Genomic DNA, 13,656 nt, shown 5'->3' with positions numbered 1-13,656 from the left:
CAACGTCTTTTTCCCTTGAAACAGGTCATACAGCTAACATAAAGAGTTAAAGTTGCAAATATTTGTTGGGAATAAACTCTCAGCGCTGCTCTGGCAAACATTCGAATATTTACATCGTTTTTCGGTCGGAAATAACCTATCTGCGACTCTTCACGAATCTCATACTATTTCCAAGCCATATGATGAACTGGTATCGGTATTTAGTACTTACTGGAAGATAGTTAGAGTTAGAGTAAGAGGTGTGGGAGGAAGTATAAAAGTAAGTATGAGATTGACTGTCGATTGTTCCTGAATGAGAATGACTCAAATCTCAGCTATTCGTTTGGCGGTTTTCTTTGTTCTTGTACCAACTACATTGGCAGCAATCCAATGTTGGGTTGGACAGGAGACTGTTTCAAACGGAAGAAGACTGCCAACAGAAATCGGAGGCCCTTATCAATCTGGTAAGTTGATATTCTTGCAATACACTTTTAAATTATACAGTTTTTTTCAATGTTCTAGATCTACGATTTCAAAGACATACGCGCCACCGATTAATTAATAAAAATTAAAAAAAAATTAAAACCAGTGGGTGGCTCGTGCCAAGACCTTTATGAATGCGCGCGCCTTTGAAGTCGTAGAGGAAGAAAACATACACTGTAATAATAACGTTTTAGTACAATGCAACGATGCCGACTTCTGCTTCAATAGTTATGTAAGACGACACAAGAAAGGAGATGATAGTTATACAATCACCAAGAGTTGCGGAGAAGTTGGAAAATGCTTCGTAAGTTTTATGTTTTTTTTTGTTTTAATCAGACTATTGAACAAAAATTCCGTCCCCTTTTCCTGGCGAATTTGAATATTCCTCACTTCTGAATACTTTAGTCGCCCATACCCTAACCCAAAAGGATTAAAAAGCGCCGATTCTTTTCATTTCTCCAATTCCTTCCATCACATTTCTCACACTTCACTGCATTTCAGGAAGACGGTTGCATTGGCCCAGGAGACGAGAAGAATTGCTGCTGCAGTGACAATATGTGCAACTCGAGCAACGGTCTGATCTATCCAACAGCCGGAATTCTCATCATTCTCTCGCTTGTTTTCAGGCCCTAATTGATGAATATGATGACGTCACACGACTAACCTCATCTGTATATACGGGCTCGGCGCGATTATCGAACAAAATTTACGCATTTACTGTATTTGGAAATAAAAATCATGACATTTTTTAATTTGTTGCTTCAAATTTATTTAATTCACATCGAAAAATGTTTCTCTTTAATTGTGTGGGCAAAGTCGGAACAGCAATTCAAATATTTTTCACCATGTTTCCGTAATTTTAAATAATATATGTGGTCAGTAAACTAGAATGAATAAATGAAAATTGATAAATTATTCTCAGAAAAAGAGGAAAATGTGAACAAATTTGCGAAATCCCGGTTCCGACTTCACCCACACGTTGTTTTCTGGATTTTTTCCAGCAAAAAAATTTTGAAAAAACTTACAACTCTCTCCGATTGACCCGATTGATTTTATCCGTTGTTTCCTGAATTCTACAATTTTCAAATTATTTTAGTAGTTTTCAAGGTATACTCCTGAAGCAATTCAATCGAATTTCAAACAAATAAAATAATTTTTAACAGATGTGCATTTTATTACAACAGAAACTTAATGAAAGAAGAAAAAACAGAGAAAAGAAACTATACAGATTTTTTGGTATATGTTTTGATCCATAGTGGGTCTCGGATGGAAGGCAGTATTTGAGATGTTCGTGGCAGATTGATGGGAAGATTAGAACAGGGGGCACAGAGTTCCAGAGAATTCAGTGTTCAGGTGGGCATCGGTTCGTAGTGATGATGATGATGATAGGGATAAGCGAATTAGCGTAGAAATGAGGCATTAGTCAGAAAAAGAAAGAAAAACTAGATTGCGATTCGAAAGTGTTAGGGTAAAAATGGAAAAAGGAAAATGGAGAGAATTTCGAGAAAATGTTAAGAAACGAAATCCTTGGAAACCATTCTCGAAACGATGTGATCGGAGAGTCCTTCTTCGACAAATGCTGGATTTCCTACTTGATAAACCTTCTTGATCATGTTAACATTTGCGAATTTCGGTAGGCCTTCCATTAATGGCACAGGTGTTCCCTTGATTGCTTTCGCCAACTTTTTCATTGCTTTTCCGGAATCATCGTCGAAAATTGCGGCGATAATTGCAGTCGAGTGCTCGGCAATTCCGAAGGTCACTAGAGAATCGGTAATCTGAAATTAAAACGAATTTAAAATCCAGTGAGTTTGAAGAAATACTAGCAGAATTAAAATCTTTTAAATCATCACTTTTTTTCGAAATACTTTGAAATTATCTTACATTTCTACTCGGAGAAAGCGAATAGACAAGCTCCGCAGCTAGACTCCGACAACTCATCCGATTATGAGCCGATTGATGAACGGCCCGGTTGGCGGCGGCGAGGAGTACGAACGGTTCGAGCACCTAAATTTTTCCAATATTTTTTGTTGCAATTTTTTCTATCTAAACACTTACAAGTTCCGCACGAATTAAAGCTGCATCGATTTTTCCTTCCTTCAACTGTTGCGAGAGTTCTGCCTGCAAATATCAAATTTCATTATATTTTTTTTCAAAAAAAGAGTTGTAAATTTTACCGCATTTTTAACATCCTTGAATAGACAAACTCTGCATGTCTTCCGTTGTGTAAAATCGTACGGATCTGGTTGAAGCTCATAAAGATGCGAATGCTTCATCTGAAATTAAGTTTGTTGATTCGATGATTCAAAAAAATGTTCGGGCGTTTCAATATAACGTTTTTGAACGTAAAATGTATCAAAATGCCGCAATTTCAACACTACAGCCTGGTAAACATGTTATTGGCATGAAGTTTTGCAAAAAAGTTGGCAGAAAACAAGTGAAAACATCGTAATTTCGGACGGAAAAGTGAAAGTGTAAAGAGGCACGGAAAGTGCGCCAACGCAGGTGTACGAGTCGCGAAATGCGTCAGCTCTCGCTCTTTGCGCGTTTTCCGTTTTTGGCGGACATTCAAACAGAGATTTTAGATTAATTATCGGATCTTAACCGTTTTGAACTTTTTCTTGAGTTTTTATGACAAAATAAAAAAAACATAAATTGAAATTGATAGATTTATAATCCAGAATTTTTAAAATAGAAAGATAAAAACGCAAAAACAATTAAACTGTGTCTGAGATGCATAAATAGTTAAGCAAGGTGTGGTGATGGTGATTGGGGAAAAAAGCAAATATAAATTATTAGGAAAAAAGGGAGGGATTTGAACTGAAAAAGATTAAACAAATGGTGTAGAGTATTGGGTGATAAGGAAGAAAACAAACAAAAATCAATTTTCGTAATTGAAAGAAATATATTGGAAGCGAAAACTTGAAATTGAAAAATAATAATAAAGAGACAACAACCGTTTTCAAAAAGCGGGATGGAAGAAGGCGAAATTTCAAAATTAGAAAAATTGCTCGTAAAATATGATGTAAATATTGTCTATCCGAGTTTCACCGAGTTAATAATATACCACACTTTACGAGCAATTGTTGACTTTCATACAGTATTATTTGATTAAAGATGAAAGTCTGGCAGTTTTAGAGCTTCAATAGAATAAAAAAACTCCTAAAATTAAAGCATAATTTATCCACACGTGGCATGGAAGTCGGTCTTCTCATGAATGTCACGTGTCACTCGTTCCAGTCGGGAATTCAAATCAGCCAGAATCGTCTCGTAGTCGTCCAATCGCATTTCGGTTGAGTCCTTTGATAAATCTGAAAATTATTTGGTTTTTGTAAACTTGTAGTTTTTAAAGTTTTAAAGTTTTAGTTTTAAATTTTCAAACTCACTGTCAATATCATCGTTGTGTCTCTGAGCCTGATAGAGCAGCTTGGCAGCTCTTTCTCTTAGCTTTTCAGCTCTCTGTTGTGGAGCAACATTTCCTTCCATTCGTTTTTCGAGAAGCTCCGTGGCACGCTCAAGATCGGTCTAGAAATTTGAAAAAAAATACAATTTTGAAAAAAAAATTTGACTGTTTCAACATCAGCATTTAGCTTCACGTTTTTTAGGGATGATTGCTGTTAGACATATTAGGTCACCAAATAAGTTTCGGGTCAAAAATCATAACTTTGTTCGCTGCGTATCGATTTTTATGAAACTTTGGGAATTCATGTTATCAACAATGTTCTTTCATTTGACAATAGTCACAAAATTTTTTGACCACCCCAAGTGTCCTAACTCGGAGCCAATTTTTTCAGGCATTTTTCTGATCTCGCTTCTTTTCAGCTTTGAATTGAGGGTTGTGTGCGGATTTCGGTTTGTTTAAAATACATTATTAGAAAACAACAAAAGTTTGAAAAAAATCCGTCCAAAAAATTTTTTTTTGGATGGTCGTCAGAAAATCTTTTAAAAAATTTTTTGTCGAAAATTCTAGATTTTTCATACAAAATGATGTAACCAAGTGTAAACTATTTTTACACATACAAAACATATCAATTCGAAACACTAAAATGATAATAGAAAATAAAATTGTTTCAAACTAAAATGATTTTTATGCTTAAAAAGCTGACAAGAAGCGATATCAGAAAAATGACTGAAAAAATTGGCTCCGAGTTTGGGCACTTGGGTTGGTCAAAAAATCTTGTGACTATTGTCAACTGAAAGAACATGGTTGATAACATAAATTCCCAAAGTTTCATGAAAATCGATACGCAGCGAACAAAGTTATGATTTTTGACCCGAAACTTATTTGGAGACCTAATATACTTCACTTACCTGAATTTGTTTGTTCTTCTGCTCAGCATTTGTAGCAGCTGCCAACGCGGCATCAACCGTAGTCAACGCATTCTTTGCAGATTCCGAAATCTGGAGATATTCAACCTTGACTCCACTCATCACACCTTCCAACTCGGCAAGTGTCGTGTTGGCAGCTTGTGCCTTCCCCTCGACGGCTTCTGTAGAGTTACGAGCCTTGTCGATGAGCTCACGGGCTTGTACTTGCATTGTGTCGATCTCCTCAAGTACGGAAGTTACGTTGTTGTAGGCTTGATCTGCCAGTTGAAGTGCCTCGCGAATCTCTTCCATTGCCTTTTGAAGGAGTTCAGCTTCTTTGTTCGCTTTTACGGCCTAAAATTATTGTTTTAGAATGTTGAAAGCAAAAACAAGAAGAAGTACAAACATCACTGTTCCTAATAAAATTTTTTCTTTTTTTTTCTTTTTTCAATTTGTTGAAACAGTAAATAATTCTAAACTCAGTTTACTCACTCTCGATTCCAGATTAGCTGCAATACTCTTGTTTCCTCTTGTCTCATTCAGAATCTCATCGATGTTATTGATCTTTGCCAGTGATTCCTTGATCTTTCCTGTCAAGTCAGTAATCTGATCTGGCGTCAAACTGATTTCCTTGCCAAGAACTTCCTCTGCCAAATTGCGGATTTGTTCTGGTGAACTCTTCTGGGCAGTCAAGAACTCTCCGATCTCTTCAGCAATTTTATCAAGTTCAGCTCTCGAGCTATTTGCTCTTTGTGCAGTATTCTTTGCAACTTCATAAGCCTTTTCAGCCTTTGCCTTTGCCTTTGTAGTCTCTGTGAGCACATCTCTAACAATACTCAATACTTCTTCTGCTTCCTTTTGCTTCTCATCTAATCTAGTATCTGCTTCAGTTGCAAAGCTCTTCGCTTGATTTGCTTTGCTCACAGCTCCTTCCATACATGACTGACCACCACAGAATCCACAGGAACCTGGACCTCCACAAAGAGCATCGCAAGGTGCACTTGAAGCTCCACAAACTTGTTCATTGAGTTTTGGAAGAACAGATTCAAGACCTCCAAGAAGGGTTTCAGCTTCGTTGAGAGCTTCTTCATTCTCAACATATTGCTTCTCAAAGTCATTTTTATTTTTCTCCAAGAGCTCACTGGCACGGAGAGCCTGATTCTCTGCAGCTGCAAGTTTTCCAATAGCTGCATCAGTTCTTCGTTGTGCATCCAGAGATTTGGATGCTGATTCTCTTGTAATATTAAATGCTCCAAGTACATCTGCTTCCTTGATCTTGCTAGCCTTATCTTCCAATTCAATCGTTGCCTTTGTAACCTTATCAACCTCCTTCTGCAAGTGCTCCAAATCCTTCTGAGCAAAGTCAACTGCTTGAGTTATATTTGAAATTCTCGTTTCAATGGCTCCCAACTTTTCTCTTCCAGCAATAACTTGCTTCTTCAAAAGAGCCAATTTCTTGCTCATTTCCTCAATATCTTCCTTTGAAATATTAGCATCAGACAAAGCCTTTTTAGTCTCTTTAAGTGTTTCCTCCATCTTCTCAAAGTCTGCATCATAAGCTGAAGCAACTCCAGTATCCTCAATATTATTAGCAGTATCAATGAGAGCATGCACTTGCTTCTGAAGCTTCTGCATAATATTATCCCATTGATGGAAGCACTCTCCACATGGATTACAGTATGGCCATTGTCCAGTGTATCCTCTGGCACATTCATTACAAAGTGCTCCTCCGCTTCCAGCCTGGCATTCACATGTTCCATTGTTTCTGTGACACTGAAGACTCTTCGATCCAGTTGGATTACACTCGCATCTGTGACATCCATCTGGTGTAGTCGGATCTCCCCAGTAGAGATCTTCGCATTGATCACACTTTCTTCCGCCACGACCTGGTTTACATTGACATTGACCATCAAAAATGTTGCATTGAAGATGTGGAACACCCTCATGGTTCAGAACAACTCCATTTGAATCACATCCACAAGCCTCACAACCGGCACCGCTGGCAAGATTGAAATGATTCTCAGCGCATTGGTCACATTGCATTCCAATAATGTTGTCATGACATGGACATTGACCAGAAACACGATCACATGCTCCCTTTGTTGAGTTGGTTCCGAGCTCATTGCATACACATCTGAAAATATTATACTGTTTCAGTAGGTTATTATAACGATAAACTAAAAATTTGTTTTGTTTATCCATTTTTCTACATTCCTAAAATTCTAAAAACTATAAATACTCTAAAATTTGATCTCATTCATTCTATCAATTTTCCCAGAACGGATTTTCAGCTTACTACTAGTTTTGAATCGGTAAAATAATGAAAAAATGTTTGTTTCAAATTTGTGTCTTAATAACCGCGCAAGTTAAACAAAAAGTTTGTAGAAAACGTTAAAAGTAAATATTTGTTAAAAATCTACGCTAGAAGCCTTTTATATCACGAAATCAAAAATTTGGCTCTGCTCTGTTCATCTATTTGTTAGGCTACTTAATGAAAATTTTTAAATTTTTGCAAAATTTTACTGTTTCAAAAATCTTATAACACTACTATAGATAATACATACAGTGGTGCCAAGTAAAAAGTTTCTAATATTTGTTTGCTTGATAAAAAAACATCAATTTAACCAAAATAGTTTTTTTTTCAAAAAAAAACCTCTGCTCAAAACCTTCACACTATTTTTTTTCTTAGAAACTTGCATTTTGAAGTCATAAAATTGAAAACATAGTCTTGGTCTTGCCACCGTTTTAATAAGACACTCATTTTTGAATTTTAAATTTTTGCAAAAAAAAATTACTGTTTCAGAAGTGTTATAGGTGTGCTACTGGTAATGATGTATACCTGAACTCTCCTTAACTAACCTTTGACAAGTCTTCAACTTTGCATCACCATAATATCCATCAACACAGTGCTCACACTGAGCTCCTTCGGTATGATGAAGACATTTGAGACATTCGCCGGTTGCTGCATCACAACTTCCTTCCATTGCCATATCAATGTTTCCATTACAATCACATCGTTCACAAGTTCCTCCGACTTCACGTGGCGATCCCCAATGATTCTGGGCGCATTCACCGCATCGTTCTCCTTGATATCCGGATCTGGAAAATTTTTTAGATAATTTTCTGAGGAAATTTGAGTTCTCCAGTAATGCTTTTCCTAGAAAATTGTATAAAAAAGTTGAATAAAAATAGTAGAATAGTAAATTTAATTAGTAAAAATTACTGTTTCAAAAATGTTTTTTTTTCGCTGAAGGTATCAAGATACAATGTTTTGGAATTTCTTTCGGCTTTCTGTCCAAAAAATAACTCACTTGCAGTTACAAACAATATCCTGAGTATTGTTGCCAGAATTTCTGAGATAACAAGTATCAGCGTGTTGGTATCCACTTGTAGGTCCTCCTGGGCATGGGCACGGCTTACATGGAATACCGACTCCGAGTCTTGGATCTCCATAATAACCATCTTGGCATCTATCACAATAGTGTCCAGTAGTAAGGTCACGACATTCAATACAAGCACCAGAGGATTGATCACAAATGTTAGCATGATCATTACATTGGCAAGTACGGCATTCTGGGAATCCCCAGAATCCAGGTTGACACTGATTACACTGTCTTCCGTAGATACCCTTCTCTCTGCATACACATTGACCAGATTGCTTGTCACAATCATTTCCAAGGGAACCAACAGCATCACAATCACACTTTTTACATCCAGATGGTCCGAATCCATATGTTCCGATTGCACATTGATCACATCTTCTTCCAACAACATTTGGTTTACACTCACATTGTCCTCCTTGAACATTACAGATTCCTGATACAGAACCAGTTGCATCACAATTACATTCACTTGTCTTGTTTAGAAGAGCTGCAGCAATTGGGCACACATATCTCTCACAAACTTCGTTTCTTTGATCCTTGAATAGTGAAAGTGAAAGAGCAAGATGTCTACATTGATAACGATTGTATTCGGTCAAATGTTGTTCAGCTCTAGCGGATCCTTGGAAAATATGAAGTTCAGAGGTTGGTGGAGCCAAGAGGATCGAATCGATAAGGATGTTTGCAGCAGCACGTTCTTGGGGATGAGAATTGCCTCGTTTCTCATTAAACTGAATTCTCAATTCATATTGTACACCTGCTTCAAGACAGATAGCCGGTTGAACTTCAATATATCTAGATCCTGGATAGATTCTTGCAATCAAGAAATCATCAGATGGTGGAGCATCAGAGCATGATCCATCTCCTTCAGCTTCCGGTCTCACTACAGTAATTTGAATATTCTCCCATCCAACGGGATCACGGGCTCCGTCATGACGAATAATAACATTGTACTTTTGAGAGACCTCAACGATTGGGTTAACAGTGATAATTGTTCCCTCAACAGCTTGAGCAAATCCTTCTCCAGTAAATGTTTGTTCATGTGGCTGGGATGGCCATTCACGAGTTTTCACTTCTCCACGGGTGAGGTTAGCGTATTCAGCTTCATAGACGTAATGAGTAATGTCGGCACAATAGAATGAAGAATCGGCGGTTTCGCATCTGTAAGAAATATTCAGCTGAATTTTATAATTTAACTAGTGGAAGGTTTCTGATATTCGTATGAATTCATCAATTTTGAAACAAAAAAAAACCGATTTTTCGAGATCGAGATCGATTTCAATAATTTTTTTTCAGAAAAAAAATTTGAACATTTTTTTCTGAAAACGATCCAACAAGTTTTCACAAAGTTTGACCACCCCTGGGAAAGTTTAAAATCATCACAACTCTGCAAAATCTACTTTTGGTGCAATTTTACGGAACAGTAATGGAAAAACCACTAAAAAAAATTTTAGACCGAAATTTCAGGAAGTGAGCTTCGCCGCTGAAATTTTTTTGAGTCTGTGGAATAAATTTCTTGCTTGATCATAGTTTCGAAAGTTCTATGAAACAAAAACTACTGTTTCAACAAACCTTCTTCCACTGAATCCTTCTCTACACTTGCACTGTCCAGTTGTAATCTCACAAGTGTTATCATAAGAACCTCCAATATCACAATCACAAGCCTTGCATCCATCAACATGCTCCGATAGTCCATAGTGTTCTGGCAGACATTGATCACAGTTCTCACCAGTGACAAGTCTCTTACAAGTACACATTCCAGTGTACTTATCACATCCTTCATTATTATAAGTTCCGAGAAGATTGCACGTGCAAGCAACACATCCATCAACATTTGTTTCAGTGAGATTCCAGTATCCATTCTTACAACGGTCACAGCGATTTCCGTCGACGTTGGTTTTACAGTAGCATTTTCCGGCAACAAGGCCACGTTCAGCATCTTCTTCTCCTTCGCAAATTCCCTATAAAAATGATATACTGATTAAATCATTTTTGGAAACATCTGAAAACCAATTGTGTGTAAAATCAAAAACATCAAAATTCAAAATTATAAAATGAGATTTTGAAACAGTAAATTTTGGAAAAAAACGTTTGTATTTTTAGGAAAAATGTCTGAAAGTTGCTTGATCGGGTTGGTTGGAAAAATTTCAAATAATTTTCAAAAAAATAATGTTTCAACAGACCTAATAAAATGTTTTCCTACGCCGGGACACTATTAAAAACTTTGGGGCAGCAAAACTCGAATTTCAGATTGATATTTTCTAGGGAAACTGTTCCTCTATTTTGAAGTAACTTAACTCGGTCTTGTTTCCTACAAATTAATTTGAATGTCTAAATTTGAGCTGAAATTATTTTTCTTGCCCGAAAAAAAATTACTGTTACAAAATTTCGCTTTATTATTTTGAGTGTTGATGTTTGTCAATGCGCCAAGCCTATATATTTTAAAAGTATATTTCTGATAAATAAAGCTTTGAGATTTTTTTTTGAATGTTAAATTTCCCTTCAAGCTTTTAGGAGTTAAAAATCAAGCTTTTCCCCCGTCACTAACCTTATTTTGTGATCCAGCCTTATCACATTCGCATGGCAGACACACATGTGGATCATCAATGGTTCTTCGTGGATCACGATAAAAGAATGGTTTACACTGTTCACAGTTCTTTCCTTGTGTATTATGCATACAATCATCACACACTCCTCCGGAAACAAATCCTGAAAAATAAGAAAATTTCGAAAAAAAACTTTTGGAAAAACTACTGTTTCTGGAAAATTTGATATATTTTGGTGTGAGGGTTTTTCTGGTTCTGGGATTTGTTTATCATTTACTATATTATAACTTTACATGGCTGAAATTCTCGTCCAAGGTCAACAAAAAACGTACCACTAGACTCATAGACAGCTCTATCAAAATGGCATCTCAACGCATGTCGATTACAATTACACTGTCTACATTCATTCTTTTCATCTCCAATTGCTGGTCTCCATGGAAGATCATTATAGAAAGCTTTGCATTTTTCACAATTCAATCCTTCCGTATTGTGCATACATTCGCACCGTCCGTGCACAATATCTGCACGTTCCATTACAGTATTCGGGCTCACGTGGGGATCAATTGGAATACATCTGGAAGCGTGTCCATAGCAGGAGCACGATCCACGAACGACAATTTCGTAGATGGCGTAGTAATATTTCTCGTCGATTTCTGGTCTAAAATTGAAAAGGTTGAGGAAATATTTGTTGAAATTCAAGTAAGGAAGTTGATTTTTGATTGTAGTTAAAAAAAAAAAAGAAAATAAGTTGAGGAAGAAGAAAGAAAAACCAAATGTTCAATACTTTTGAAAACTTTGAAAAAGTTTTGAAAAATTCATGAAACCGTAATTAATTTTTTTTCGGAAACAAGGAAAATTTAGCTCGAAAGTTCTGGGTTTCAGTTTTCATTTGATTTTACTGGTTTAATTATTCAGATATTGTAAATTTGAATAACTCGTTTTTGTATTTTCGATGTCAGATTTTGTGTATATGTATTCAAAAAAAGAAAAGACATCAAAAAAGTGCTTTTCTTTGCAATTTTAAAGAATTATTGAAACCGTAATTTTGTTTTCGAAAAAAAATCTTGTTCCCCTGTTATTTAGTATTCCAAAGTTCACAAAATCATCTGCCCAACTAACCTATAATCCAACAAATCATCTCCAAGAGTGTGCAATTTGGTGAAATTAAATCTCAAATTGGTGATCTTCAACAAAGTAGAAATCTCATCAGCATATGGATTCTCTGTGACAATATGTGGTGAAATGACTTTATAGACAATTTCTCCTCCAGTTGATGGTGCAACATCAGAATATTGTGAAGTACAAATAACATCTGTATGCTTCTTTGGTGGTCCTTCAGGAATTCCAGGGAAACTGCTATCACAGTCGTAGGCGAAATATCTGTAGACTTGCCAAGTCTTTCCAAAATCTGCGGATCTTTCGATGATCATTGCAGCTGGACGGAATGATTTGAATGTCATGATAAGATGAGTGAAATGGAATTCTGCTTCAAGATCAAAACTGATTGAAACATTTTGGGCACCATTTTCAGATTGATACCAATTACGATTCTTGTCATCCATAACTTCGGTGACAACGTTTTCGATTCTGAAATTATTTAAATAGTTTATGTTTGGAAATATCTTTTGTTTCACATTATAATAAAAACACTAATCTTTACTGGAAAACTTACTGGAGTACTGGAGTACTGGAAAATTTTGAAAAAGCCACAAAATTTGAGATACCGCGCGAAATATTCATTAAAAAATATATACTGTTTCAAAGCTATTTATTATAAAAACGTATATGTTGAAAAAAAATGCTTTATTTACAATATAATTTTTTTTTCAATTTATTTAAATACAATTTTAATTCATGACCTACGATGTTGATATACGCCTTCACGCCTGCCTACTGTCATAGTACATGCGAACTTTATTTCCTAGTTAGCCAAATCAAAAAATGCTTGAATTTACATCTATTAATGAACCATCAGAGTTGAACAACTGATTCAATCCTATATCCTATTGGTTTCAAAAAACTTCACGAAACAAAACAATGTATATTCTACTAAACAAAATTTACTTTACAACCTGCGCCTGCGACGTGCCTAAATGCCTGCCAAAAATAGGCAATAGGTAGGCACGTAGGCAGGCAGACGGTCGAAGCCAACATATTAAAAAAATATTGAGGTATTTGTTTTGATACGTGTTAATCAAGCTTAAAATAAAAATTTTTGAGCCTAACAAGGAAAATTTGAACGTTTATAATTTTTTTAATTTTTTTCAAATAAGATTGAAGGGCATCTAAAGCATCTATAATAAATATCTAGTTTTTATTTTTCTGAAAAATTTCGAGCTTCCAACTGCTTCTTATCCAATTTTTTCATTTAATTCTTGAATCAAGATGCTCTTCGGATGAAAAAGAGGGCATTGCAGCAATCCTCCGATTAATCAATTATCTCAGCCGCCTATCCTCCCTCTATCGCACTATTACACCTATTCTCCTCCCTTCTACCAATCTCTCAAATGTCTCATTTCTTCTAAAAAAAAACTAACCGATGACTCAATCGGTAGGGTTCCCGTTGTGGCTTCCATTCGGTACGAGAGTCACAATAAAAACATTTCGTTTGTTCTTCCAAATGGGAAACAATACAGAAACGTTGACGTCCTTGGGATCCGCATGTCGACGTGGCTTTCAGCTGACTTTTTCTTCCGATCAACAAATTTCCGGTAATTGGGTAGCATGAACGGTCTTGGCATCTATCCTCATTCTGTTGTAGTGGGTGTTGGGCTTCAATGAAGACTAGAAGCAGCGAGAGCAAGAGCCCAAGCCAAAACGGCGGCCGCAACATTTTCCGTAGCGACGGCGTTTAGGTTTATGGTTTGAGGAGATGGGATTAGCCTGAAAATATATATATTTAAAAAGGGGAAACTGTTTAGAGAAGTTAGTTTAGGTTTTAAATAAACTTGGTGAAACAT

The 13,656-nt window shown here is 36.2% G+C and overlaps 3 protein-coding genes and 20 non-coding genes across 27 annotated transcripts; 15 read left to right on the top strand and 8 right to left on the bottom strand.

The window, feature by feature from the left end:
• Nucleotides 1–280: 280 nt before the first annotated feature.
• Nucleotides 281–1,212, top strand: W03F8.6 (the record flags this gene model as incomplete). Of its 4 annotated transcripts, NM_001129330.3 has the most annotated exons (4): nucleotides 281–443; nucleotides 657–766; nucleotides 964–1,036; nucleotides 1,089–1,212. In NM_001129330.3, the coding sequence occupies 4 exons, from the start codon at nucleotides 299–301 to the stop codon at nucleotides 1,097–1,099; spliced, it is 339 nt and encodes a 112-aa protein (NP_001122802.1). The 4 variants fall into 4 exon arrangements, with proteins under 4 accessions (NP_001122802.1, NP_500736.1, NP_001293717.1 ...); NM_068335.5 differs by having other exon boundaries at nucleotides 295–443; nucleotides 964–1,212; NM_001306788.1 differs by lacking the exons at nucleotides 281–443; nucleotides 657–766 and having other exon boundaries at nucleotides 1,018–1,036; nucleotides 1,089–1,099.
• A 404-nt stretch (nucleotides 1,213–1,616) lies between these two features.
• On the bottom strand, nucleotides 1,617–2,738 carry W03F8.4 (EKC/KEOPS complex subunit TPRKB; the record flags this gene model as incomplete). Its single annotated transcript, NM_068334.6, has 4 exons — nucleotides 1,617–2,240; nucleotides 2,347–2,469; nucleotides 2,521–2,583; nucleotides 2,640–2,738. 4 exons carry the CDS (start codon nucleotides 2,736–2,738, stop codon nucleotides 1,974–1,976), a joined length of 552 nt encoding a protein of 183 aa, NP_500735.1. The 3' UTR covers nucleotides 1,617–1,973.
• A 376-nt stretch (nucleotides 2,739–3,114) lies between these two features.
• On the bottom strand, nucleotides 3,115–13,529 carry lam-1 (Laminin subunit beta-1; the record flags this gene model as incomplete). 2 transcript variants are annotated; one of them, NM_068333.6, is made up of 11 exons in its annotated part: nucleotides 3,115–3,773; nucleotides 3,849–3,987; nucleotides 4,774–5,124; nucleotides 5,263–6,904; nucleotides 7,630–7,869; nucleotides 8,082–9,311; nucleotides 9,723–10,111; nucleotides 10,699–10,859; nucleotides 11,029–11,354; nucleotides 11,816–12,283; nucleotides 13,234–13,529. In NM_068333.6, the coding sequence occupies 11 exons, from the start codon at nucleotides 13,527–13,529 to the stop codon at nucleotides 3,643–3,645; spliced, it is 5,373 nt and encodes a 1,790-aa protein (NP_500734.3). The 2 variants fall into 2 exon arrangements, with proteins under 2 accessions (NP_500734.3, NP_001368376.1); NM_001380214.1 differs by lacking the exons at nucleotides 4,774–5,124; nucleotides 5,263–6,904; nucleotides 7,630–7,869; ... (4 more) ...; nucleotides 11,816–12,283; nucleotides 13,234–13,529 and having other exon boundaries at nucleotides 3,643–3,773; nucleotides 3,849–3,948.
• Nucleotides 4,075–4,095, top strand: 21ur-14801. The gene has a single exon (NR_053713.1).
• On the top strand, nucleotides 4,078–4,098 carry 21ur-2798. Its single transcript, NR_053712.1, has one exon.
• 21ur-10776 lies at nucleotides 4,081–4,101 on the top strand. The gene has a single exon (NR_053711.1).
• Nucleotides 5,169–5,189, bottom strand: 21ur-390. Its single transcript, NR_053710.1, has one exon.
• On the top strand, nucleotides 6,965–6,985 carry 21ur-2189. The gene has a single exon (NR_053709.1).
• Nucleotides 7,015–7,035, bottom strand: 21ur-9344. Its single transcript, NR_053708.1, has one exon.
• 21ur-10684 lies at nucleotides 7,018–7,038 on the bottom strand. Its single transcript, NR_053707.1, has one exon.
• 21ur-12694 lies at nucleotides 7,149–7,169 on the top strand. Its single transcript, NR_053706.1, has one exon.
• On the top strand, nucleotides 7,340–7,360 carry 21ur-3211. The gene has a single exon (NR_053705.1).
• Nucleotides 8,038–8,058, top strand: 21ur-419. Its single transcript, NR_053704.1, has one exon.
• Nucleotides 8,041–8,061, top strand: 21ur-10526. The gene has a single exon (NR_053703.1).
• On the top strand, nucleotides 9,347–9,367 carry 21ur-11795. The gene has a single exon (NR_053702.1).
• 21ur-11876 lies at nucleotides 10,155–10,175 on the bottom strand. Its single transcript, NR_053701.1, has one exon.
• 21ur-9967 lies at nucleotides 10,367–10,387 on the top strand. Its single transcript, NR_053700.1, has one exon.
• 21ur-2448 lies at nucleotides 10,573–10,593 on the top strand. The gene has a single exon (NR_053699.1).
• Nucleotides 10,950–10,970, top strand: 21ur-8128. The gene has a single exon (NR_053698.1).
• On the top strand, nucleotides 10,951–10,971 carry 21ur-10369. The gene has a single exon (NR_053697.1).
• 21ur-11605 lies at nucleotides 11,456–11,476 on the bottom strand. The gene has a single exon (NR_053696.1).
• 21ur-8656 lies at nucleotides 11,670–11,690 on the bottom strand. The gene has a single exon (NR_053695.1).
• Nucleotides 12,369–12,389, top strand: 21ur-14781. The gene has a single exon (NR_053694.1).
• Nucleotides 13,530–13,656: the final 127 nt, after the last annotated feature.

The sequence above is a fragment of the Caenorhabditis elegans genome, chromosome IV (genome assembly GCF_000002985.6).
Source record: "Caenorhabditis elegans chromosome IV".
Classification (NCBI taxonomy): Eukaryota; Metazoa; Nematoda; class Chromadorea; order Rhabditida; family Rhabditidae; genus Caenorhabditis; species Caenorhabditis elegans.
This window is presented reverse-complemented; position numbering and strand designations above follow the sequence as displayed.